Source organism: Mugil cephalus, chromosome 14, assembly GCF_022458985.1.
Source record: "Mugil cephalus isolate CIBA_MC_2020 chromosome 14, CIBA_Mcephalus_1.1, whole genome shotgun sequence".
In the NCBI taxonomy this organism is placed as follows: domain Eukaryota; kingdom Metazoa; phylum Chordata; class Actinopteri; order Mugiliformes; family Mugilidae; genus Mugil; species Mugil cephalus.
In genome coordinates this window covers 20,745,912-20,772,482 of record NC_061783.1, presented here as the reverse complement: position 1 = coordinate 20,772,482, position 26,571 = coordinate 20,745,912, and the positions used below count along the sequence as shown (strand labels likewise).

Below are 26,571 nucleotides of genomic sequence, written 5' to 3'. Positions count from 1 at the left end.
TTTAGCCAAGCACCCCACGTTTCTGGAAGTACACCACAGCATAGCCCCAGTGTGTCTCGACAGATAGACAATAAAAGGGGCGAGCACAGACGGACTGCCAGCTCTTCTAAAGCTGGAATTAAGCAGATCCCAGAGGAGCCTGTTGAGTCCATTAAGACTTCAGATTCAGAGAGGGATTCTCCTCTTTTGGACCAGGACCAAGGGGATAATGCCCCACTCATTCCCCCAAAACCAGTCTTTTGCCCCCCTACCAAGGCTCGCACCTGGCCCCGCAGTATAACAACAGGGAAAAGGACTCAGGTCGGTTTGAGACACAACTTCCCTGTTCTCCCCCCTCTGCCTCCCTTTTTGAGTGATGACAACAACACAGACGAAGAGTCACTTTATCTACTTGATCCTCCATCTCCCTTCTTGAAGGAGGAGGAGGGTTTGGTATATGGAGGTCTGCCTCTCTCCCCCTGCATCAGTCAGGAGGGAGGTGATGAGGGGCTGCTCGGATGGGGAGCTCAGGGCGGAGATCTCAGAGAACGCACAGCATCTGAACTCAAATTTGAGGAGGATGAGCGCAGGATACTTGAGGAGCTTGGTGAAGAGGAGCCCGAAGACTGCATGAACATAACCGAGGAGGAGGAGGGGGAGGAGGAGGAGGAGGAAGAGGCATGGAAAAAACAAAGGGATATGGCAGAGGAGGAAAGAGCTCAGCGAGAGGAAAGGGAGTGGGAGGCAGTACTTAAACTGGAGAATAGGGAGATAATTGACCAGTCTTGGCACAGGGAACCACTAGAATCAGAGGGTTGGGATTTATCGGGGTCTTCTGGACATTGGCCTGTATTGACACCCCCTACAGGGTTTGGAGGCCCCGGGGCCCCCAGTGCATCGCCGTGCCCCAGCTCAGAAGCTGAGTCAGATGACCTTTTCCTAGAGCTAGAGAGGCAGTGTCAGGAAGATGAAGGAGCAGAGGGAGTGGAGATGAGTGTGGATCTTGACCCTCTTGATCCGTACACACTTCCTCGTCTAGAGGAGGAGGTAGAGGAGATAGAAGAGGAACAGGAAGCAGAAAAGAGTCCCTATGTAGAGTTTGAAGGAACTCTTCCTCTTGATGAAGTTAACTTCACAGAGCCTGATAGCGGTGCCCCTAGTTTAGAGAAAACTACCGATTTAAACGATCCCGAAAACATGGAAGAAATTAAAAAATTGATGAAAGCACGCGACCATGAAAATGAACATGGTTTCATTGATGAAGACTGTGACATTAGCTATAATTATAAGGAGAAGGCGCTGGTAGAGGAGGAAGAGTTGAGTTACCCAACGGACTCTGCTCTAGGTCAGCAACTGGAGTCGGACTCGAGCGGAGTCCACATGTCCCAACCGGACAGAACTGCTATTAGTTACATCACTCAGACTGACTGTGAACTAGAGAAACCTGCACAGACTGAAACAGACTTGGATAGTGGGGCATCGTCAGAGCACGATGGTGAGGATTATGACGAACCATCTCCAAACCCTCTGAACCCTTACGCTGAGGATGTAGAGGTTGTGGAGGAGGACATTGAGCAGGATGAAGGGGAGCTAAAAGAGGAAGAAGAGGAGTTAGGAACAGAGTGGGATGTGTGTGACCAATCTGAGCCAAGTTTGGACAGTAGCGAGGGAGTAGTTCTCATGGATCACTCCCTTGAGCCTCAGGACACGGCTGAAAAAGAAACTGACAATGAATGTACACAGGATGTTGATCTTCAAACGTCCTGTCAAGAAGATCCAGTCCCCTCAGATGTTAGTGAGCCTTTCATGGAAATAACTTCCGTCACAGAAGGGACATCCTTCGCTTCAGAGACTGAGAACTTACTTGTCCCCGTAGATGTGGCCTCAGGTTTGGACATGCCAGATCATGAGTCAGATCTGGAGGCTACAGCAGAAGTGACAGCTAGCACCCCAAAATCAGACTCTGTCCCGCTCGTACACCCTCATCTTTTAGACTCGACTCCTCCTTCCTCTTTACCTCAGACGCCTGAATCTGACTCTCGTGGTGCAGGTTTGGATAGTAAAGACTCAGAGGCCTTTGTGATATCAGATAGTTTTGTTTACCTGGCTGTTTCTGCGCCTCCCCAGTACCCAAGCGACTGCCCCCCCTCTCCAATTGTGGACTCTATTCCTCCGAGTCCCGTTTTCAAACCACCTTGCTGCCAAGATCCAGAGGAGGAGGGATCCTTCCTTTCTCCTGACAGCTTTGTTTACATGGCGGCACCTGAACGGCCCCAGCCTGGCCCTTCAGATGTCGGATCAGCCTGTGAAGATACTCAGGAGCTTGACTTGGACTCGTACTCTGAAGGGACCCAGTCTGGGATGGAAGGAGTGGAGTTTGTCCTCGGCTCTATGACGGGCGACAGTGACTGGGAGTCCGATGGCTCCGCTCTGGACTTCCCTCCACTCAGAGACCAATCCTGGGACCAGCTTGAACCCGGCCTCCTACAGAACCTATTTACACAGACAGAGACAAGTCAAGTACAAACCTGTAAGGCCCAGGATGACGGGCCCCAGACAGGGGGCTCATCTAGCCCCATAGACCCCCTCATAGAATCAGAAAGGAGCACTAAAGCAGAGAACGAATCTGCTGTCGAGGCTGATGCGCAGTCAGAGGTATGCTTGATATCTAATTAGTTTTCTATGAATTTCTTGCTGCAGAACTTCATATTTGTGCTGTCTGATGCATTTATCCGAGAACACCGGTCCCTCCGCTGTAGTTTGATTGTAATATTTATCTATTCGGTCTTTAGTAAAAGCACTAAAAGCAGTAATTGATTTTGAAAGGGCATAAATACAGTTTCAAGTAAAGAGAGAACATTAAATCGAACCGCAGAGATCCCGTGTTATTGATCTATTTTGCCTGCTCGGAGAGTTATTGCTAGCCGAAGAGCAAAAATCTGTTTTTAGCAATGAATGCATCAGACGTGGACATGTTGAGCACACGGAGGCGTAGCATGGAAAAAGGAATTGGGTCAGGTAGCCGAGAGAATAACTGATGATGTAGACATGGCATGGAAAGTATACGTGGGGGGTGAAGTTATGCAGACGCCATAATTAGCTAGTTGTGTTTCAGTAGTAGGCTTTAAATTGTTGCAATATGATGCTAAGAGGGAGCAGGGGGTTCGTTATGGGAAACTACCCTCAGGGTTACTCAGTTTGTGTGGAGGTCAGTGCTAATCTACAGTGTGCACACGTATTAGATCCATCGATCACCTGCTTATTAGTGTGAAGCTGGAAGAACAGTGCGCGAAGAGTTAATACAGTTACCTCGAGGGCATGCTGTTGTTCTGTTTATGCTCAGGATGCTATGTTTCCATTCATAGTCACGGGTGCAGGGCGTATCCCAGCTGCTTCTAAATACTTCAGGCCCAAGTTTTCCATCTTGTTAAAGTTATTTGCGATAAAGGTGGTGGAGGTGTCTTTGTATACACAGTGATGACTTTTCTGTTTGGCTTAATTTGGTTTCTAAGAATGTAATCAGTGTAAGTGTGCACACACACAGAGTTACTTCACTGCACAGACTTAGATGTTTTATTAATGCTGTGAGATTAGCTTTTCATGAAACTGACAGACAGTCAGACGAGTCTCTCTGCATTCAGTACTCGACTCTTGTTGTTTTGTGCAGTGTCACTCGTCTCCCGTCTTCTTTTGACACGTGTGCGCTGCATGTAAAGGTGTATGTATGAGTTCATGTCGCCGTGACGGTGTGTTTGGCAGCTCGTCGAGCTTTTTGGACGTCAGTGTCTGGCCTACATTTACTCGATCGGAACTCTGCTTTCATGCTCATGCTTTGTGTTTCTACCCGGCTGACAGATGTGTGTTTATAAAGAGTGCTGTAGTTCCACTGAAAAATTACTACAATCAGCGATAACGTTATGTCCTAATACTGTATCTCTTGAACAGTTTTCATAACATGGTTGATGTTACTCTTTTCTCCAGTCACTGGTCATAATGTTATGCCAGACAGACAGCTGTGTGTGGTCTGACTGTGGAGACAAATAGAGGCCTATTCGTTTTTTTTTTCACTTGTGAATGACTAGTTAGCTAGTTTGGGGATTTTTTGAGGCGCATTTTAGAACCACTCATCAGTGTATTTTCATCTGAATTACAAATCTCCTAACAGAGGTTTGGTGTAAGCCGGTGGAACTTTAATTCAGAACCGCACGCTGCTTATACACGACATTCACTGGTGTCTGATCTCATGCTGACGTCGCAATCTGTTGGCCGCTCCATTAAAGTTTCCAACAGGCACACGAGTCTCTTGCTCGGGCTTATCAGTAACAGCTCATTTGCTCTAGTTGGCGTTGAGCAGCGTGGGAGTGCATTAGACTCTATTAGCGTGTGAGCGCGTTTGTTTGAGGGTCTAACTGATTTTTGTGTGTTTATTGTGATATGAGGCCAGGTCTGTTTGTTCTCTCGGCAGTAATGGCCTCTCTGGCCCGGGTTTTAATGCAATCACATGTCGTGTCCAGTCTGACTCAGATGAAAAAAAAAGAAGGGGAAGGGGAAGCTGACCTGAAACGACGTCAGGGGAGAAGCTGGTTTGTGAAAGTCAAAGAGAGGATGTTTTTCAAGGAAAATGTCAGAAATCATCACGGCTGCTCTTCATGTCTTAATCCTTTAAAGGTATACTTACCTTGAGGGCTTTATATTGACCTTATATAATCTTATTTCCCATTTGGACTCACTCTCTCTCTCTCTCTCGGTGGTGATTGTCGGGTTTGGTATGCACATCGGCCACACAAACACTGGCTTTTATTATTTTATAGTAACAGCGGATGGATGACGTGTTTTTCGATGAGGGGAATTCGACTCCCTGGTTTTCGTCCACATTTCTAAAAGGTGACACATGCAGTTTTGTAGTGCAATGAAATTCTCTTTTATTTGCGCTAATTTTTCCCCCCTTTCCCCTCATTCTGCCTTATCCAAAGCCCCCCCCCCTCGCCCCTCTTTACTCCTCCATGCGTGGATGGTTTTGTTGCCGAGATAAGGAGGTGAGAGGTAAATACCGTGGCTCTCTGTGAGGGGGAAAGCCTCCGCCAACATGGTTACACAAACACTGTGCAGAGTTGTCTGGGGAATATAAACTTAGATATCAGATAAGAATGTGGCAGGGCTAACGCTCGGACTGCGGGCTGGACTGTGTTGCCTGTTGACGGCTCAGCATGTTCTCTCCCCTTGGCTTCCATCTTTGTCTTTGTTCACGGTTTCTTTCTTCAGAAATATGTGAAAATATTCTTCTTTAGTGCACAATTCAGAGCGGTATCCACTGAAAACAAACCGCAGCCCGATTTCCATTTTAATCTGCCAGTGGAAATGAACTGAAACGGGACGATGTGACACACACACACACACGCAGGGACTCTGACAGTTTACAGAGACAAAGAAGCAGACACAAAAAGAGTTGTGACAGACGACAGGGAGGTTTGGGTGGAGGAAGCCATTGTTTTCACAGGGAAGCACCTTTCTAGTGCGACATGGGGCTACGATGAGAGAGCGACGCTGGCATGCAGGCACAAGCAGAAGGCCTTTGGATTATTGTCATTTTAAAGTACGCTGTGTGTATGCGTGTACCACAAACGGACAGACAGATGGACGAGCTTTGCATGCTGCTTCATGAACTGGAGCGAGGGAACATGCAGTACAGACGCACTGACCAGTTGTAGCCTCATGCACAGTGACTGACAGGCTGGCTTTATGTGAGCAGATAAAGATTTGTTGTTTTTAGTTTCTGACTGCGCTTAAATGATCTTAATTTAGCCTCATTAATGTATTAATAAACATCACGTGTGGGTCTGGATGAGCTCAAAACATTCCATTCGAATTTAATAATCGTTAAAGATTTGTTTACAGGTTTCTTTTTTAAACCGCACGTTTACATTCGAAGGCCGACAGTCGGGCCGAGGGCTGCTCTCATTTTTCATCTCGAAGTTCATCTAGAAGTTCAAATGTGCAAATATTTTTTTCAACAACACGATTATCTAGAATAAATCAACTGCAGACCAGCGGATCGGCTCAATTCAGGAGGGGTCACATCTGTACAGCAGATCTTCAGATCTTCTTTGGTTCCTAACGTCCACCTCCTGGTATGAAGAGTTATTTCTTTTCACGCACACGGAACATATGTGCGAGCTGGCCACAGGCGGCAAAGCCGTTGTGAAGTGCAAAAAAAAAAAACTGCAGTTCATCGAGTGGCCACTCGAGGCTCCAAAAGGGAGCAAATCCCCATAGACCCCAATGTTAAAAAGCCCAAATTTACAACATTATTACACATATTTACAGCCTGGTACAAAACACGGTTTTGGTCTCAATAGTTTATTTCACTTTTTTCGCTGTTTTTTTCTCTAACTCATTCGTTTATTTTTTATTAAGGTTTAAAATTCTGCATCATTTTTAAGGGCGTTCCCGCTTTGAGTGACAGGTGGTAGCCTGAGACTTGGGTGGGCGGGTCTCAACGTCCGGGCTGCTTTAACTCCGCCCCAACATGTCTATGTTTGGAGTATCTGAATGTGGGCGGAGTAAAGCTCATCCAACATGGCGTCTGCATGCTCCGCCCACTTTGGGCTTCACTTTTGGAGTCATGATGGGTTTGTCCATAGTATAAACAGTCAATGGTTCAAGTTCACATGACTTGAGGTAGTTGTTGAATGAGTTTCGTTCTCTTTAAGGCTTAACGGCACATAATTTGTTTAGAAATTATTTTTGTGATAAAGTACGAGGCAGCACTCCGACTAATGTTAGGTTTGCAGGTTTCTAAAATCTGCACCATTTGTGGTCTAAATGATGTTCAGCACCAGGTGGAATAGTAGAGAACAAATGTGCCAGAAAAGACAGATGTTCAGAGCGGAGGGAGAGAAAGAAAAGCAGGTGGCTTCAGGTTTGCAGCTCATACATTTGTGTTTTGATTGATGTGATAATTCAGGTTGTGAACATCCGCCTCCGGGATAAAACCGCGAACGAGGGAGAGAGGGAGGGAGGGAAGGAGGGAGGTGGGATGTGTTCAGGTACACAGAAAAGCATGAAAGCGAAAGCATTGATCTCCCATTGGAGCCGGGTTTAAAATGTAAGCGAGAACATCAAATATTTGAAGCATTTTTCATGCTGATTTGGACGACTGCTGCTCCATCACCGTCTCTGGGGGAAAGTGTTACATTTATTATTTTTTTTTTCTATGTCTCACTGGGAGTTGATGAGAGAAAAAGCTTTGAATAAAGGGGAAAGATGTGCGCGTTAAGGCTCCTGGTGGCGGAGTTTAGCGAAGTTGTTTTTGAATGTCGTCCGTATTTGCATGAGATTTGTATCGGTTGGTTGTTGTTCAAATGAGGACGCCGGAGCACCTCTGATCCCTGCGTGAGGTTTGCACAAAGCAAAGCTAGACGGGGTCGGTTTGGAAACAGATTTCTTGCCTTTCCTTCCTCTCCCTCACTTCCATTAAAAGAGAAAGGAGCGAGCGAGGAAGGACAAGGGTTGAAAGGCAGGAAGAGAGCGAGAGGCGAGGGCAGAGGCAGGAAGAGAAGGGAACAGGCTGTTAACGGCTGCCATGTTGCTGTCAGGAGAATCGCTTTACCCCATCATGCACCATATTCAGGGTGTTCATTATTTCCTCCTGGCTTTCTTCTTCTCACTTCTAGCAGAAGATCACATTTCCTCATTTTGACCGTGGACCTGGTTTACTTCACCTCTTCAGCCCAGCAGCGTGACTGTGGAGAGTTTTCCTTTGTTCTCGTTTTCTGCAGCAGTTAATAAAAAGCTTCGGGTCCTTCTTGTTTGTCCAACACGTCCCTCGTCTGTCCTGATTATGGGATCGATTTGTCCTTGAGTGATGTTTTGGACTCGTGCCACAGCTATTCCTCCTCTCGGGCCCCGGTCGGCTCGGAAAGTGACGGCTAAATATAGATAATCCACACATGTGTTCATGTGCACATGAAGAAGCAGGTTCAGTTTCAGTAAATTTTGAGACTTGAGTATCTGGACAAAGGTTTAACTCTTCCGCACACTGTCCCTTTCATTGCGTTTTTAAATGACGTCGCTGTCAAAGTTTATACGAATATGTCGATCAGGCACAACATTATGACTAGTATAGTGTAAGTCTCCTTTTGTGTCTCCAGAACAGTTGTGACTCATCAGAGAATGGACATGTGTCTTCTGAGGGTGTCCTGTGGGGTCTGCAAACAGGATGTTGTTAGTGGGGGGGCATTTGAGGGGAGGGGCCTCTATGGTGGATCATCCTACAGATACTTGATCAGTTTGGGATCTAGTGAACCTAGTGAGTTGTTTCTCGAGCATTTTTGTGTGTTTGCATCCTGCTGGGGATCATTGTTGCCATCAAGGAGCATCATTGCTACGGGGTGGGGGTTCTGGTAATTTGTAATTTATGTATTTGCAGCATAATACAGAGACAATAATACATAAAGTGCCAGAGAGGTAAAAATAAAACTGACTAGGCTTATTTACGGTACGTCCCACATCAAATAAATAAATCAGTAACAAACGACAACATCAACAACAAAGATAAAGGCCTTAGTTTAACTCAAATACTAAAAAAAAATGAGTGTTGGTGTAATAAAGGGGACTTAAAATTCATTAATGAAGCAGATGTTTTTGCTAAATGAAAATATGAGTTCCTTAGTAGCAAACTTCTATAATTAAAAGAAAACTAACATTTTGAGGTACTGGTGTAGGCGGGTGCTACATGTCTAAGCAACATCCCGGCTCCAGAACATGGTCATTATCAGTGGTCTTAATGTTGTGGCTGATTCTGGCTCAAACGTTCCAGGATCTTCTCGCGCGGCCCGTCTTTGTTTAATTCCCGCAGCACCGGCCCCTCAGATCTGCTCTGGTTTTAACGCTTGTCCTCCAAAGATGTACGGCTGAAGTGAGAAGGCCAGTGTGGGTTTGCGGCCCAGATGGAGAGATCGAGTGGGAAGAAGGGAAGGATGGAAAGAAAAAGAGGAGACAGCTGTTGTTGGGGGAAGGGAAGGAGGAAGGAGAAGAGGTAGAGGGATGACATGACGTGAGGAAGAGGAGGAGGAGGAGGAGGAGGAGGGTGACAAGTTTGTTGGTGATAGTTAAGTCGGGTTCAGAGTGTGTGTTGCTGAGTGTTGGCTGAGGTGGGGAAGAATGACAAGTATGTGGGACAGTTTCCAGAGCTCTGGTTTAGTGGCTTCAACCGCTCTGAGAGAAAACAGAGAGAAGGAAGAAGAAGAAGAGACGGAAATATAAGCGCACGCAAGCTATAGCGCATGTATACACATCCTACTGCATGTGTGGATGATGAATGGCTGTGCTTTTGTACTTTCCCTGCGTGTGTGTGTTTTTTTTTTTTTTTATTTTTTATACCCTTTCTATCTGGGACGAACACACACACACACACACACCAGGATAAGGCGAAGGGTGGAGTGGGTCACGGCTGGAGTCATTGTTGTTCTGGCCGACAGACTTCCTGTTCCAAAGAGGCTATGACGCCCATCACCACAACACAGCTGCGTCCAGGCTACACAGGAACACGCACACACGCACGCACACACACACACACACAATCTGCTCATTCATATTTAATCAGGCCCAGAGACTCATACCTGTAGTCATCTCTCCCCCCCCCCCCTCCGCATGTAATTACACACACTCAACAAGAACCTGTAGTTTGATGCCGTATTTAAACCAGATGAGCAGAAAGCTGTAAAAACCCTTTGATTATGACCCACTGTGCAGACTCACAAACACACAGCTCAACAACTTCCAGTCCAGCTTCCAGGAGCGAGTCTGTAAACGTCCTCGACACGTCATAAATCACATTTTATATTTTTATTTTTATAATATATAAATCTGTGGCGTTGCAGAGAATATCCTGTTTTATTCCGTTCCAACAACGAACATTATCACCCACTCACAAATAACCAGGAGGGGTCGTCTTAACAATCCAGTGGCTACGTTCACTACGGACCAAAAGTTTGGAAGCAAGAGCAGATTTGTCTATAAAAGATCATAGTTTCATTGGTGAACTTTGCAGACATTCTTTCCTCAGGGGACATGTGAATGCAGACTCTCAAAAGAGTCAAAGTGAATAATGCAAACTGTGATTTCTTTTGCACTGAAGCTGTGACTTTTTCAAATTTTCTCGACCCTAAAACGAAGCTAATCAACAGGAAAATGGTTCATATCAGTAAAAGCAGAGTCTGATCATGCAGTAAATACATCCCAGAAAACATGGACTCATGCTGGTTTATAAGAAAGGCATCTTAAACTTAAAACTTAAAGTTGCTTCCAAACTTTTTGGCCTGTATTTTAAATCTCAAGCAAACTCATGTCATATTAAATAATAGTAAATAATCAACACACATCTACCACCTGTACGTAACAATTCCTGAGCAGCCTGTTATTTTTTTTTTGTTTGTTTTTTTACATTGGAACAGATGCAGTATGAAGGGACACGCCCCCCTCCTTTCATATGCCGCCACTTTACCTAATTCAGTCGTAGAAAGGAGGCTCCCCATGTTCCTTCCACATGATTATAGATGTTTGTGTCTGGGATTTTAGTGGTTGAGGGAAGGCAGACAGCTCTTCACAGTCTCCTAACATATATATATATGTATATATAGCTTGGGGCAGAGCACATATTGTCTTTTTAGGACTCTGTAATTCAGATTTTTAAGAAACTGAACATCCTTCGACTTTTGGTTTGGCTTTATTTCTACAAAACTGATTTAAAACTTTGTATGGATTTGACTTATTCTACTTAACCGCAACCTTGGACATTAATTATCCTCATAAATCCAAAGCGGTGCTGTGTTGCTCTTTGGTTAATATTTCGTGGTGAAAACTGAAGAAAAAATCAAGTTTAACCTGCTGAAATGTTCTGGTAGCGATGCACCGGTCCGTCAGATCCCTTACTCATCGGTTAGTTGCCTGTTTATTACACACATCAGATTATTATTTTAGCGTTCAACACCCACGGCCGCCTTCTTCTTTCAGACCACGATGGTATTTCGCTGAAACCCAAACCTTCATTTTCACATTTTCCCCTCTCACTCACTTTAACTGTACCCCCCACCACCCACCACCCTCCTCCCACCGTTCTCACACCAGCTATTCTCCCGCAGGCCTTGGATTTACCACAGTCTGGTGTATGTGTGTGTGTCGGTGTGTGTGTGTCCTGGAAGCTCTCATCTGGTTATTTGTGTGTGTGTGTGTGTGTGTGTGTCTCTTTGTGTGGCCGTTGGGGTTTGGCTGCTGCAGCATCGCAAACCACAACCAGACCTAATTCTCCCTCGGCGGGCCCGTTCTGAATGTCAGGACTCCTCTGAAAGCGACCCCTCGTCCTGCCGCAGTGCAGCCGCGGACCCCCGCTCTGACGGGATCTCGTCCTGGAGTCGGCCAGAGGCGAATGTTTCTTTTGTGGTGGTTAGCGGGGAGTTCCCGCTGATCAGGGGATCGGTGGAATAGCATGAAATTGTAAAACTTGTTTTGTGGATTGGGCAAATTGTTGCGTACGAGAAAATGGTTTATAGAAATTTAGCAGAATGTTGTTTTTGTCAAGACATTTTATTCCATTAGCTGTTGTTTTAGGGTTGAATTTCTTCACGGTAAGACCAACTGCAGAGAGAACAAAACCTATTACCCTTTTAGGAACATGAAGAAACCCAGCAGGAGCAACGTTTTGTATGCAAAAGGAGCACAAAGTAATTAAATTAATAGTAAAAAAGCAAATATTTAGATTAAATCATGGTAGAAAACAGAAATAAAAGGTATATTACAGTATTTTTTCAACATTTTCTACTAGTTGAGAGAGGAATTAATGCAGCAGATTGACTAAGGATGGACTATTTTACTGTGATGATGAGTAAATATTGTAGAATAATCCCACACTAGCAGTAAAACAGGTTTGCATGACCCCGTGGCCACTGATGTGTAAATCTGGAGACATTTACGGCTCAAAGATTGAAAAAATAAATAAATAAATTAAACATGGACAATTACGGTTTCATTTATTTTGACATATTTATTCATATTTAAACATATTTAAACTGCTATGTCTGTAATGTCAGTAGCAGTGGGAACGGCCACCGTAATAACTATAATCTGCGCGCAACATTTTTTTTTGTCATTCACAAAACTAAAATTGGTGACATTTTCAGGGGCAGGGTGCTGAACGCTGTGCAATCAAATACACTGGTAGGCCGGTATATTAAAAATTCATATCATAATGGAAAAAAAAATAGTTGTATTCGTTAGGAACCAGTACTGGAACTCATGCATGTGTGTCATTTATGCACAGTAAAATATTTCATTTTCTGCGTCTCTAAATAGGGTTGCACTTGCAAATACAGTTCAGTCTAATACTTGCAATTGTCTGGGAGCGCTGCAGCCCCTCCCTACCCTCCCGGTGAGCTGAAACCCTCTGCAGGATGTATTTGGCTACAGAGGAGATACACTGGCTGTGGAAGTCAAGTCTGGTTGTGTTTAGCGTCGGGTGGCTGCCTCTATTGTCATCACAAGATGGCTCCGGCCCTGAACTGGTAACATGCAGGGTTGTGAGTAACGTGGCCAGACAGGGGAAGTGTATTTTCTTTATGTTACTGTAGGACTGTGTGTGAATGTGGGTGTGTAATCAAGTGAAGGTTGTGCGCACACACACACACAAAGTCCTGGTGTGTTAATGTCGACTCAGCCCTTTTTCCAGCCAGCCCCTTACTCGTCTGAACCTCTAATCCCTGTAATCCCCCGTCTACCCCCCGCGTTTTTTTTCCTCCATCCAGTTTCCTTCCTCTCTTATCTCTGCACGTCCCTCTCTTTCATTTCCTAACATCCAGTCATTTAAATCTGAAGGGAAATAATGTGAGTTCCAGTTGTCGTCCCACTGATTGGACAAAACAACTGTTTGAACTCGTGCCTTTTATTTATTCATTATTGATTATAATAAGTCAGTGAGTTACAGTTCCTGCATCTCTCTGTTTCTTCTTTTCCTTTTTAAGGCTGTGGAGAGGGAGCAGGTGGACAGCATTCAGCCGAAGCTGCAGCACATCAACGCCGTGGGTCAGGGTCTGATCCAGAGCGCCGCCAAACACACCGACACCCAGGCGCTGGAGCACGACCTGGACACCACCAACCTGAGATGGAACTCACTCAACAAGCGGGTACGAACCACGAGATCCACTCAGTGTGTTTACATACACATGGGGGAAAAAAAAGAATTATTGCCTTAGTCCGACTTTAACTGGACAACTTAAGTGCATGCAAACACGTTACGCTGTACTATTATCCATCTTCAGTTGTTTATGATAAGATGTTATAGGTCAAAACAGAAAGGGGCCGTATTAACCTGCTAAAAAGACGCATATCGCCACCTAGTGTGGAGGAGGAGCACATGTTCCCGTCAGTTATTTGATTTTCTGCGTTACATATAAACTAGGACAAGGACCACATTCAGAAAGTTAAATTTTGAGCATAACTCGATAAAGCTGTGCATGTAAACGCACTGAGAGGTAACGTTTTTAAAACCATCGTCAGGAGGAAACAGTAAGCTCATCAGGCATCATCAACGCTAAAAACACTGGATGCATTTGTGAATTTGGAGGTTTATTTTCAGTATTTTGATTTTCATTAGATTATTTATCCTTAGAGCTTTATTTTAACAGGAAGAGGAAGAAGAGTTTCTGTTTTTCCGAGTCCGTAGACGTAAATTTATCGCCTCAATTTCCCCCGACTCAAAACCATCCGTTCTCTCCTCAGGTTGCAGAGCGGATCGCCCAGCTGCAGGAGGCCCTGTTGCATTGTGGGAAATTCCAGGACGCCCTGGAGCCGCTGCTCAGCTGGCTGAGCGACACCGAGGAGCTGGTGGCCAATCAGAAGCCTCCGTCTGCAGAGTACCGCGTGGTCAAGGCCCAGATCCAAGAGCAAAAGGTACGAAGAGGAGGAGGAGGAGGAGGAGGAGGAAGGCAGTAAAATAAAACTTCACTTTAATTTATACAGCCGAGGAGAATCTTAATATTTCTTCAGATGTGACACTTAAAGCAGCTTGAGTGTCTTGGTTTTCGTCATCACGGCTGCGTTTGATGCAAAGTGTTGTCTCCATTTCGGGGATTTGAAGCAGCCGTCATTAAACCCCCGACGCCCACGCTCCTCTTTCTTTGAAGTGTCCTGCCAGCTTTTACCCTCGTCCAAATTAAACTGCATTTGAATCATCACTTTCACTTATTATTTGTACTCCTTTTAACCGCTGCAGAGCTGTGGAGAACAGCCCTTGTGCTTATCGTGCAGGTTTGATTGCAGCGTGATAGATATTCAAATGGCCTCGTTTCTGCCGCAAACAAAGTCGGACGGATATTTGAATGGGGAGCGCACACAAACACAAACACACACAGTCAATGATCCGTCTGCCTGGCATCCAAACGGCCCCAGTTGACCGTCTGCCAGTCGCACTGGCATAAAAACAGAGACGCACACTGGTATGGGGGATTTGTATTGTTTTCAGATACACACACACACACCGACACTTTTCCGTGTTTATCCAACATACGTTTCCTGTGTTTGTGCTCGTGAAGAGTTTTGTTTTCTCGGCTGACGATCAGTTGTTACGGGTTTAGATCTGTGACGGAAGGAGGTGACGCCAAGAAAGAGACTGAACTGTCTTCAAACACGCCTCTGTCTAAGCAGGAAGGAGGTTTTTAAAGTGTCACCAAACTTCGTCAATATTTATTAACTCATTTAGCTTTACCTGACAGCTTTATACATGACTTTATTGCAATAAGAAAAAAGGGGGAAGTTGTAAATATTGTTGCAGTAAATATTGTTGCAGAAAGTTATTTAAAAAAAAAAACTTGTCTAGACTCCAAAAAAAAAAAAAAAAAAAAAAAAAACAAATAAGGAGAAATTCACTTATGCAATTTACATAATTGATGCTGGAGCAGTAGAATGTGATTAAATTAATAGTAGAAAAGCAAATATTTAGATTTAATTGTGTTTGAAAACAGAAAAATGGCGCAAATTATTGCTGAGCGGTGACCGACAATGTATATCACGGTATTTTTCTTATATAATCACATGTTCACAACATTTTCTGCTGGTTGCGGGATGAGTTAATCTGTGATGAAGAGCAGTGACGCCAAGAAAGAGAGTAAAGTGTAGAGAAGTCCAGTTTGTCTCTATCTAAACAGGAAGGAGGAAGTATCACCAACCTTCATCCGTGTTTATTAAGCTTTATACATGACTTTATTCTAATAAAATACACAAAAGTTCTAAATGTTTTTGCAGAAATTTATATAAAAAAAAAAAAAGAAATTGCATGTGCAGTTGACATAATTCATGCCCAGGATGCATTTGCACATATTTATATCCTTCCAGTCTAGTTGTCATTTTCGTGTTCGTTTCAGTCACAAGTGTAAACACCCTCGTCTTCTGCAAACATGGAGGGATTAGCTTTCAAGTTTGGGTTTGACAGATGAAATTTAATATGGTTATTATATCCATCTAGATAAACAAATGTCTAATAGATAAACCCTAAAGGTAAACTTTGTTTTTAAACAGGTGTCAGTTTAACTTCTTAACGTCTTCCTGAGCTTCCTCTAAAAATGAAATGATTATTTTTCTGTTATTTTCCAGCTGCTCCAGAGGTTATTGGACGACCGCAGGCCGACGGTGGAGATGATCCGCGCTGAAGGAGCGAGGATCGCGGCCACGGCGGAAACCCAGGACCGAGAGAAGATCCAGACGCAGCTCCAGAGTCTGGCAGAGAGGTGGTCTGAGCTACTGGACAAGGCCAGCGGCAGGTAAACCTGCAGACAAGTAACCAGGTTTAGGATCCGATCGTGTCCTGGAGCACGAGCTTAAATCCCTAACAGCTCTAATCTGACATGATTTTAAAGTAAAGGAGGTAATGAGTGGTGTGCTGCATCATCACGTTATCTCATTTCCTGTTTAACCGCTCAGTTCTTAGTCAGGTTCTGTGATCTACAAGTGGTTTTTAACCAGAGAAAGGAATCATTCACTGCGGTGGACATGAATCCTCTTGTGTTCTAATATATCAGATGCATCTGCTCGTGTAAACCAGTGTCACACCGCACAACCTTAGCTCACTTACACGCCTGACAACATATAAAAACGTCTGTCATGTATCTGGAATTTATTACCTTGTCTGCTATCTGCTCACACACACACACACACACACACACACACACACACACACACACACACACAGCCTCTGTCTGTACAAACACACTATAAGCTTTTCTTGGCTCTGGCACACTCTCATAAACTTGATCTGGGGCTTTTTCTCAAACCTTCCCTCCGCCTCAGCGCGGCTACAGTATCACAATAAATCACGTGTGTAGAATAAAGGAATGAATAAATATTTAATAAACTGGTGATGACAGGTGGGAGACACAAACTTGGGTCTAAATGCAGCAAAATGCATAAAAATGTCTAAAAAAAAATTTTAAAAAATAGCAATGAAGTTCCTCCTCCTCTTCCTCCTCCTCGTCCTTATCTGCCTTTGTTACCCCCCCGTGTCCCCCCTCCTCCCCCCCTGCAGGCAGAGGCAGTTGGAGGAGCTGCAGGTTTTGGCTCTTCAGTTCCACGAAGCCCTGGAGCCGCTGGGAGAATGGCTGAGTGCCACCGAGAGACGCCTGAGCTCCGCTGAGCCTATGGGAACCCAGACGGCCAAGATCAGCCAGCAGATCACCAAGCACAAGGTACCGTTTGCCCCCCCGCACCCCTCCCACTCCTACTCCCCCCCCCCCACCTCGCCCGGCCAAGCTCGCACAGACCCGACTGGGACATAAACGTCAGTCCTGATAGACACACAGCCGGCGATAACCTGATTTAAAGATTCAGAATAAGATTAGGGATCACAAGGCTCTTATTTACAACCCAAACATGACCTCGTACAAGTTCATCTCCTTTTAGTTTTTTTAGTTTTCATATATTTTGTGTCATTTTTTTTTGTCTTTAAGTTGAATTCATCCCTTTTATGTTTTCTATGATTTGTCATCAGCATGCTCACATTTTGAGTTTTTATCCATTCTGTCTGTTGTTTTTCTTCTTTTTTTTCCTCATTTACCACAAACACACATATACACATAACACACACACACTTCCCAGGCGTTTCAAGACGACGTGTCCTCCCGAGAAGCCGAGGTCGACCGCCTCGAGTCCCTCAGCCAATCGCTGGCCCCGCTCAGCTGCGCAGCCGATCGCGATTGGTTGAAGGAGCGCGTGGGCGCGGTGCGGTCGGGCCACTCGGAGCTGGCCGACTGGTGCTCGAGGCGGGCCGGCCTGCTGGAGCAGGCGCTGGCCAACGCTCAGCTGTTCGGGGAAGACGAGGTAGAGGTGCTGAACTGGCTGGCGGAGGTGGCTCAGAGACTGAACCAGGTCTCCGTCCAGAGCTACCAGCCACAGCTACTGGCCGAGCAGCACAAACACACTCTGGTACGAATCTGTGAAAACGCTGAGCGACGAGTGAAGGAGCCTGATGAAGAACACTTTATACTTTTATACATTTAATAAGCCCTTTAGATATGACTTCATAAACATAATTTGGAGCAAATAAAGTCTGATAAAATGCTGTAATTATCTCTTTCAAAGCTCATAAAAGTTGTTTTATTCCTTAAATATCTAGTAATGATTGTGTTCTTGCAGCACAAAGTCTTTTAAGTGTTAACACTCGATCTTTCTGTTCTCTCAGTCTCTAAATGAAGAGATCTTGAGCAGGAAGAAAACCGTGGACCAGGCCATCAAGAACGGACAAGCTTTACTCAAACAGACCACAGGTGATTTCACACCTCCTTTGAATGTCTTCATACTTGTTGTCAGTGTTGCCACAGTTACCTTGAAAAACTAATCCAATTGCTGGTTGCTCCTTTAAAAAGTAACTTATTTTACTGATTAGTTGATTTTAAAAGTTAGATTACAAGTGACTTTATTACTGAACTAGTAGACCCCTTCATGGCCTACGTCACTGTGATGTCAAGGTGTTAGCTGGAGGCAAAACACAGGGAAGCTTCAGGTGTCAGTTTCAACCTGGAAAATGAAATCTTGCTGTATTTTTGAGGCCAAAACCAAAAAAGCAAAAACACTAAGTTGAAGTTTCATCACATACCAGCCACTGCCAGTTGTCGACAAAAGGATTAGAGTCCCAACGCATCACAACTCTCTGTTTGCACCACACATTTGATATCAGATGAGATTAATATCTATTACATAATCATTTTCAACCTGGAACATTATAGGTTAGAATAAATTGTGACTGAAATAATCATTATTTGGAGGATTCTTGATACATGCTAATGCTAACCAAGCAGGAGTTGTATTTACTACGTTTCCCTCCACAGTGTTTCCACTTATTTCTTGTAATATCTTTGTTGGAGAGGCTTCACTTGATAAAGACAGACCAGACTTCATCCCCTCTTTGTCCTCCTTTGGTCAAATATGTCCTTCCAGTTTAGGGGTAGTCTGATATAGTCCCATCAGTCAGAGTCAGCTTTTTAAAATAACACTCACGGTCTTGGGGAGTGAATACAATATATGTTTTCCTCATCCATTCCAGCCAAAACCATTGAAATAAGCTAACCAGCGTTTACAGGCTGTAGTGTTTGAGATCTTTTGCCTCCAGTTAAGCCCCGCCCCTCCAAATGTTTCTTTAAATTCGATGTGGTGTTTCTGAACCTAGATAGGACTTAATCACCATCACAGAGTGGACAGCGAACCTTAATATTGTTTTCTTTAGCTGACACAAACTTGAAAAGTAGTGGCTGTATTTGCAGCTAAAAAAGATGCATTTCTCTTTTTGACTTGTCGCATACTTGATGGCAAATTTTACTCAATGGGAAAAATAGTAACACACAGTGACTTAGATAAATAACTTAAATGTGATTACTGGTTTGGAAATGGTAACGTGTGGTCAGATTACTGCTTGTTGTGTTTTCAGAGATGTTTGCTGACATCTTTTATACACTTCTACAAACAGCAGCTAAAGTAATAACGCAGGTTGTTTTGTAGTTTTGTTCTCACAGCAGATGCACAACTTTGGTCTGAGAAACACATTAGCAGACGCACACCGCATCCAAACCACACATTTTTAAACCAGCAGCGAACCAAACTCTTAACATCTGGTTTGTGTTTCTCTTTGCATATCACGACATTAGCCGTGCTGACTTACTGGCTCGGCTGTTAGTTAGCTGATTGTCTGTTGGTCATACTTTGTGTATTTACTGTCATATTTGGACGGTTAGTGAAGCGTTGTGGCCGCGATACGTGCGCCAAGCTGTCAACCCGGGGGATTCTGTGGGATTTCACAGAACATGTTTGTAATTTCTGAATTTTTACGAGATAACTCAAGGGCTCAGTCGCCGGTTTCTCGTTGGACCCCGACTGACCCGAAGCCGCTCGTCTTCCCGCAGGTGAGGAAGTTCTCCTGATCCAAGAGAAGCTGGACGGCATCAAGTCGCGATACGCCGAGATGACGGCCGGCAGCAGCAAGGCCCTCCGCACCCTGGAGCAGGCCCTGCAGCTGGCCACGCGCTTCGCCAGCGCCCACGACGACCTCAACCAGTGGCTGGACGGCGTGGAGGCGGAGCTTAACAACGTGGAGCCTGACGCCACGCCGGCCTACCAGGAAAGACAGAAGGTGTGTGGAAAGACAAACGTCTGTGTGTCAGTAGTGTGTCTGCCAGTGAGTCACTTTGTTAAAAACGGCATCTGTTGCATATTTTATCTGTTCGTAGCCATGTACAGACAACTCCTTATATTTTAGTATTTAATATAACAACCAAAAACGCTAAACCCTTCACTAAACACTTTAACTTTAACCCCATGGAGCTGATTTGTGATGCAAAACAAAGCACCAGACAAGTGACACACATTTCTGGGAACTTGTGCAACAAAATTGGAAAGAAACATATTTGATTTCCATTTTCGAAAAAAAGAAAGAAAGAAAGAAAGAAAGAAAGAAAGAAAGAAAGAAAGAAAGAAAGAAAGAAAGAATGTGTTCACATGTTAAACAGCCCAAGATGGTAACTGTGATGAGTCCAAAGTTTAGACCTTATATGGATTTCATGATTTTTTTTTGTAGCTTCAGTTGTGTATTTGGTCTATGCTTTAATTTCAGAGTGAAAAGGGACATTAAACTTCATACATTTAAATATAAAATAAGACTTTTGACCGGTGGTGTATAAAAAACATTTCACATTCACATTTTCACTTTTAGATATTTCATCCTCTCACTCATTCGATTTAAATGTGTTTGTGCAGCTTTCTGTTTCCAGTTAAATAAGATGACAAATAATGTTCCGTCCAGCACTTTTTTCAAATTAAATTAGAGCCAGTGACTCCGATACTAGTGCGGTAATCAAAGGATCTAAATCAACGGAAGAAAAATGTTCCTTCATTCGACCTAATGATGCTGGTGCAGTGCAGCGGGGAACGATTTATATCTGGAAATCTTTAGCCGAGCTCCCGTTTAGACGAGTGTGGACAGTTGTGTACAAACTAAAAAAAAACTATTAATCCATCTGCAGTCTCTCGTCTGTCTTCTCTTTCCTCGTGCGCACGGCAACTAGCCAAGGTGCAGCTCTTCATCTCCATTAGTTTCAGAGACATTTCACAGTTTTAAGGATCATTTGTTCATTTTTTTTTCTTTCCTCTGAATAAAAATATTCAAGGAAATAGTGTGAAAAGCTAATTTCAATGACAATTTGTGTCTGTAATGACATTTTCAGCCTTTCCAGTATCAGCCTACCCTCTCTGCTGAGTTACCATAGAAACGCTGATTTCTTGGAACTTCATAAAAGCCATTCAAAGGATTATTGCCATTTAATTTGTTCCCGCCTTCCAGTTTGTTGCACACCACAGTGACATTTTCAGCATTTGCCGTTTAACACGCTTTCGGTTTATCTCACATGAAAAGTAACTTCACTTGAGCTGTTCGATTCTGCTTCGTTTAAACTAAACCCGTCGTTTTTTTTTTTTGTGGCAGGAGCTGAAGAAAGTGTCGGCGGAGAAGCGCCTGGTGTTGGACACGGTGAACGAGGTGGGCAGCGCTCTGCTGGATCTGGTGCCATGGAGGGCCCGCGAAGGCCTGGACCGCCTGGTTGCCGACGGCAACCAACGCTACCGACAGGCCGACGAGACCATCACTCAGCGGGTGCAGCTGGTGCAAGCCGCCATCCAGAGGTCGCAGCAGGTACTGCAGGCGGAGTTATTTCCCCTCTGTGTTTCTTTGTTTCACTTAAATTTGCTAAACGCCGACTTGTCCTCTCAGTATGAGGAGGCCGTGGACGCGGAGCTGGCCTGGGTTGGGGAGACAGAGCGTAAGCTGGCTTCTCTGGGGCCCCTGAGCCTGGAGCCTGACGTGACCGTGGCCCAGCTGCAGGTCCAGAGAGCGTTCAACATCGACATCATCCGGCACAAAGACACCGTGGATCAGCTCCTCAACACCAGAGACGACATCCTGGAAACCTGCAGCGACGCCCAGAGGGACGCTCTGATGGTGAGTCACCGACAAACAGTTCACTCTGAGGACGGGTGAAGGATCCGTATCTGAACCTCTTCAACCCTTCAGGTGAAGACGGATTCTCTGAGTGCTCGCTATGACACCGTGAGCCAGAGCCACAGCGAGCGGTTCTCCGCTCTGGAGCAGGCCCAGGTTCTGGTGGCTCGGTTCTGGGAGACCTACGAGGAACTGGATCCGTGGCTGGGCGAGACGGAGACCCTCATCACCCAGCTGCCGCCACCGGCCATCGACACAGACGCTCTCCGTCTGCAGCAGGACCAGATGAGGGTAAGGCCCGGTTCATAGTCAGCGCTTTGGCCGCCGTGATGCGTCGCTGCGTTGAAAAATGTGCAGTCAGATTTTTTAATAGGCGACGCGTGTAATACAATCCGTCACCACGGGAGGCGCTAATGCATGTAATGAACTTATTAAGCACTTTATTATACAACAGAAGAAGACTGTTGGAAACTTAATGGAAAGACTGAGAAAACATCCCTTCTCTCGCAGACAATGTGTGGATAGAAGTTGCTGTCATGACGGGAAAGATGTAGAAAGTGTTAAAAAAGACGTGGGAAAAAATGTGAGGGAGATATTCGGTGGGGCACATAAACAGTAACACCATCTATTATCATTACGGTAAAGGCATTCCTGTGTTTGTCCCGATCGAGCAACAGTTGATTTGAATTTATCTATTTTGAACATTGTTTCCAAAAATGAGTAAAATGAGAGATAAAATTTATCTCTACGACCTTTCTCACTTATTTATAAATAAATAAAGACAAAAAACTAAGTACAGCTTTAAATAAATCAAAATGATGATAATGTGCTCCTCCTCCGTAGATTTTTTTATATACATATTTATTTCTGCAGCTTTGTAGAGATAATAATATCTCAGTAAACAGCTCTGTTTGTTCCCCCAGTGTGTGACCTGTGTATTAGATTTATGGCCGTACGTCTCGTGAATGTCTTGACCTGGTTAAACAGATTGTTTTATTTATCTCTTTAAGTCTCTTCTCACCTTGTTGGTGATTTTTACCCTCCAGCTGCTCAGAGAGTCCATCGCGGAGCACAAGCCCCACATCGACAAGCTCCTGAAGATCGGACCCCAGCTGGCCGAGCTCAGCCTCCAGGAGGGGGCGACGGTGACGCAGCGCTACACCGACGCCGAGCGACGCTACCTGGCCATCAAGGAGGAGGTCAAAGGTCGCGCCACGTCACTGGACGAGGCCGTGTCCCAGTCTGCACAGGTACGTCCCACGCCACAGGTCCACTGCTGGATTCATTAAATGTATCTAGAGACTTAGATTAAAAAATAATAATAATAACTAAACAGCATGAGCTTCATGTGAGTGTGTTGCTTGTTTCACTCTAAACGATAATGAGGATTTTTTTTTTGTACTTTGCCACAGTTTTTGTTAAAGTTTAACTTTCGCGTGCTGCTCCACAGTAGCAGAACATAGCGTAGCTGCTCTTCATCTCATTGAATCGTTGTTGTCGCTGCCGTCACTTTATCAAGTTTGTACTGTGTATGCATGACTCTGATTTAACTCATTGTATTATTTCTCCACCCTCCGCCCCACGTATCGCTCCCTCTCGTCCTCCACCTGCACCCCGTCCACCTCGCTGTCCTCATCCCTCACTCCATCCTAAAAATCCTTGTCTCTTCTCCCACCCACTCACCCTTGTACTTAACCCCTCTCCCTCAACCCCCCCCCTTCATCCTCGCAACCTTCCTTCTCCTCCATCCCCATCCCTCGTTCATTGTGGATGTGCTGTGTGTGTTGCACCCACCCTCACCACCATTTTCTCCATGGTCACTGCTCACTGCAATCACCCAGCTGGTAGAGGTAAGACCACAGACTGACAACAGCAACAAACTGGTGGTTACACATGATTTGGTGACAAAAAGAGAAATCAATAAGAGGAAATGCTGCACCAGTTAAGTTCTAATCTCAGCAGAGAAACGTCGTCTGCCCATTAAATACAAATTTGGACATTAATTAAAGCTGAGCTGCAGATTTATTGATTTCCACGTTTGAGCTGAATCATGTGACTGAAGCGAATCTGTTAGACTTCAGACTTGAATTAAGGCTAAACAAGAATTAATTCAAGCTCTTTTTTGTACCTCCTAATGTCCTCCGTGTTTCTAGAGGAGTTTTGTTTTGTGAGTAACGAATCAATCAGAAACTGTATCGTGCTCTTATCTAAATTGCTTCCCTCTTGTGTAGATTGAGTCCGTGTTTTTTTTTTTTTTCTTTCTGAGAACCTGGGTGACGCACTGAAAGTGCAACACTGAGATATTTAATACTTAAATGATTTAAATCATCTCCACAGATGGCTGACCACCCACGTCACATCTCAGTATTTTCCCACTTTCAAAGTGTCACCCAGGAATCAGACCAAACCCAATTTATAACCGTCTCTTCCGCGTCTCCTTCTGTCTTCAGTTCCACGACAAGATGGACCCGCTGTTGGAGACTCTGGAGGGGGCGGTGCAGCGGCTGCGGCAGCCTCCCCCAGTGGCCGCAGAGGTGGAGAAGATCAGGGAGCAGCTGGCAGAGCACCGAACCCAAGGGCTGGAGCTGGACAAACTGCTGCCAAGCTTCTCTGCCCTCTGCGCCCGCGGAGAGGAGCTCATCGGCCGAGCTGCTCACGACGATCCTGCAGCTCAGGGTGAGTGGATGGAAACAAATTTACACAAACGCACGATGAATTCTACATGCACCAGTGCAGCACCAGCCTGGTTTACATAGAGACCTTCAAGGTTTACATGTGAGGTGATCTGTTCTGATCTGGTGTTTACATGCACCACTACTTTTAATGTAACGTGCACAGATCAATGGAAACATCAAAGATGGAGGTCTCTCGTCCGATCAGTCGGAGCTTCTATTGTTTTTACAGTTTTATTATTAAAGCAACAGCTGTTTAGCCTTATAGTAGCTGGTCTTCAAGGTTTTCCAGCGGTTGAGAATTGTTCCAAGCTTCAGTCTATCCCAGCTTCAATTAATTTTTGATGAACCTTTTTAAACTGTTTCTATTTTTACTGCGATAATGTCTAGTTCTTTCAGAGTTGTTCTTAAAAACAAGCTCTCCGGTTGAAGAAACGTCACTTGAACATCACTGCGCGTTTCCGTCCAGACAGAGCTCAGACAGAACGAGGCCTGACTTCATTCAGATTCATCGTCTACATGACTTTAGATCGGAAAAAGGAATATTCTACCCCTGTGAAACCTGATGAAATTTAATTCGGTTTGGGAGAAGCTGTTTATATGGAGCAATTTCATTCGGTTTGAGCTTCTAAACCGAATATAATCAGAATATTTGGCTCCATGTGAACCCAGCTACTAACTGGTGAATAAACAGCTAGCTTATTTAATGTGACTTTCTCATAAAACATCCTAAACACTGTCCAAGTTGGTCGGACCAGAGACACAAACAATGTGTGCTTCTGCAATCTTTGTGAAAATCTTATTTTGGGCCGTGGTCCAACGGCTGAGACCGGGCCAGACTGCAGACCTCGTCACATCTTGAAATGGAACAGAATCAGCAGCAAGTTCTGCATATTTCCTCCAGTGCACAGGGACACACATGTCTTTGTTGCACTGCCCTCTGAAGAACGTCGTGCCTTGATGCCCTGCAGCCCTTGTGAAAACACAAGGCCTCAGTGTGCGCTAATGGTGGGACTTAAAATACCAGCGCTGTGCATGGGAAAGCTAAATTCGGACTACTTAAATATTATTATCGATCTAAATTGTGTGAAACTGAATCATTTCCCAGTGATTTCTTCACCGGCCTGTTAAAAACGCGTCCTCTCTCCTTCCTGCAGCTGTTCGCACCCGTCTCCTTCGCCTCCGCTCGCTGTGGGATGAGATCCGGCAGCGAGCCGAAGAGCGAGAGGGGAAGCTCAACGACGTCCTGGACCTGGCTGGAAAGTTCTGGGCCGACGTGGCGGCGCTGCTGAGCACGCTGCGAGACTCCCAGGACATCGTGAAAGAGCTGGAGGACCCAGGGGTCGACCCGTCGCTCATCAAACAACAGATCGAGGCCGCTGAGGTACGGACACGAGAAAGATGGCGACAGGAAGAGACTGTGAAGCTGAACTCAGTCTGATCCTTTCTTCTTCTTCTTCTTCTAGGCCATCAAGGCAGAGACGGACGGGCTGAGGGAGGAGCTGGAGTTTGTCAGGACCCTCGGAGCTGACCTGATCTTTGCCTGTGGGGAAACTGAGAAGCCTGAAGTCAAGAAGACCATAGATGAGGTGAGAAGTCAAGAGAACCTAAAAAAAAATAATAATAAAAATAAAAAAACATCTTCACTAAATAATTTGTCGCCCTGTCAGATGAACGCAGCCTGGGAGGGACTGAACCGAACATGGAGGGAGAGGATGGAGAGGCTGGAGGAGGCCATGACAGCCTCTGTCCAGTACCAGGATGCTCTGCAGGTGTGTTACCATGGTTACCTGTTACATAACAGTGCATATGTTGAGCTGTGTTATAACTCTTCTGTATTATATAAAGGTTTTACGTTCCTTATCTATTGTTTTTTTATTGAATATATCTGTATCTGTCGTCCTGTTGATGCTTAATGTCTCTTTTCCAGTCTATGTTCGACTACCTGGACAACGCAGTGATCAAACTCTGTGAGATGTCCACAGTGGGAACTGACCTGGGAACAGTCAAGCAGCAGATTGAAGAGCTCAAGGTTAGCGGGATAGACTTTCACACGATCCTTTTAATATGATCTAAACCTCACCCTTACAAACTTTTTTTTAAAGATCAGATTCTTAACAAGAACTAAACCTTTTTGTATTTGTTGATTCGCCCTGAGCAGCAGTACAAGGTGGAGGTTTACCAGCAGCAGATCGACATGGAGAAGCTCTGCCACCAGGGGGAGCTGCTGTTAAAGAAAGTGTCGGACCAGACGGACCGGGACATGATCCAGGAGCCGCTGACCGAACTCCGGCACCTCTGGGAGAACCTGGGGGATAAAATCACCCAGAGACAGGTACTGAAATCCCATTTAAGAGTTAAAAACCGCTCCCCTGAAAGCTTTCTATAGAACCAAATGTT

General features: G+C 44.9%; 1 protein-coding gene across 29 annotated transcripts in view; it reads left to right on the top strand.

Moving 5' to 3' along the window:
- macf1a (microtubule actin crosslinking factor 1a) overlaps window positions 1-26,571 on the top strand; it is a 228,628-nt gene that overhangs the window by 183,249 nt on the left and 18,808 nt on the right. For 19 of the 29 annotated variants that reach the window (XM_047605949.1, XM_047605948.1, XM_047605960.1 and 16 more), the window contains 18 exons: window positions 12,993-13,154; window positions 13,750-13,920; window positions 15,619-15,785; window positions 16,547-16,706; window positions 17,116-17,442; window positions 17,699-17,783; window positions 19,413-19,639; window positions 20,987-21,193; window positions 21,272-21,499; window positions 21,572-21,790; window positions 22,546-22,749; window positions 23,341-23,349; window positions 23,950-24,175; window positions 25,329-25,555; window positions 25,638-25,760; window positions 25,842-25,943; window positions 26,102-26,203; window positions 26,333-26,506. In XM_047605949.1, coding sequence (XP_047461905.1) covers window positions 12,993-13,154; window positions 13,750-13,920; window positions 15,619-15,785; window positions 16,547-16,706; window positions 17,116-17,442; window positions 17,699-17,783; window positions 19,413-19,639; window positions 20,987-21,193; window positions 21,272-21,499; window positions 21,572-21,790; window positions 22,546-22,749; window positions 23,341-23,349; window positions 23,950-24,175; window positions 25,329-25,555; window positions 25,638-25,760; window positions 25,842-25,943; window positions 26,102-26,203; window positions 26,333-26,506 — 3,120 coding nt within the window. The remainder of the gene's footprint in view (window positions 1-12,992; window positions 13,155-13,749; window positions 13,921-15,618; window positions 15,786-16,546; window positions 16,707-17,115; window positions 17,443-17,698; window positions 17,784-19,412; window positions 19,640-20,986; window positions 21,194-21,271; window positions 21,500-21,571; window positions 21,791-22,545; window positions 22,750-23,340; window positions 23,350-23,949; window positions 24,176-25,328; window positions 25,556-25,637; window positions 25,761-25,841; window positions 25,944-26,101; window positions 26,204-26,332; window positions 26,507-26,571) is intronic. The other 10 variants (XM_047605955.1, XM_047605964.1, XM_047605963.1 and 7 more) reach the window with 3 other exon arrangements.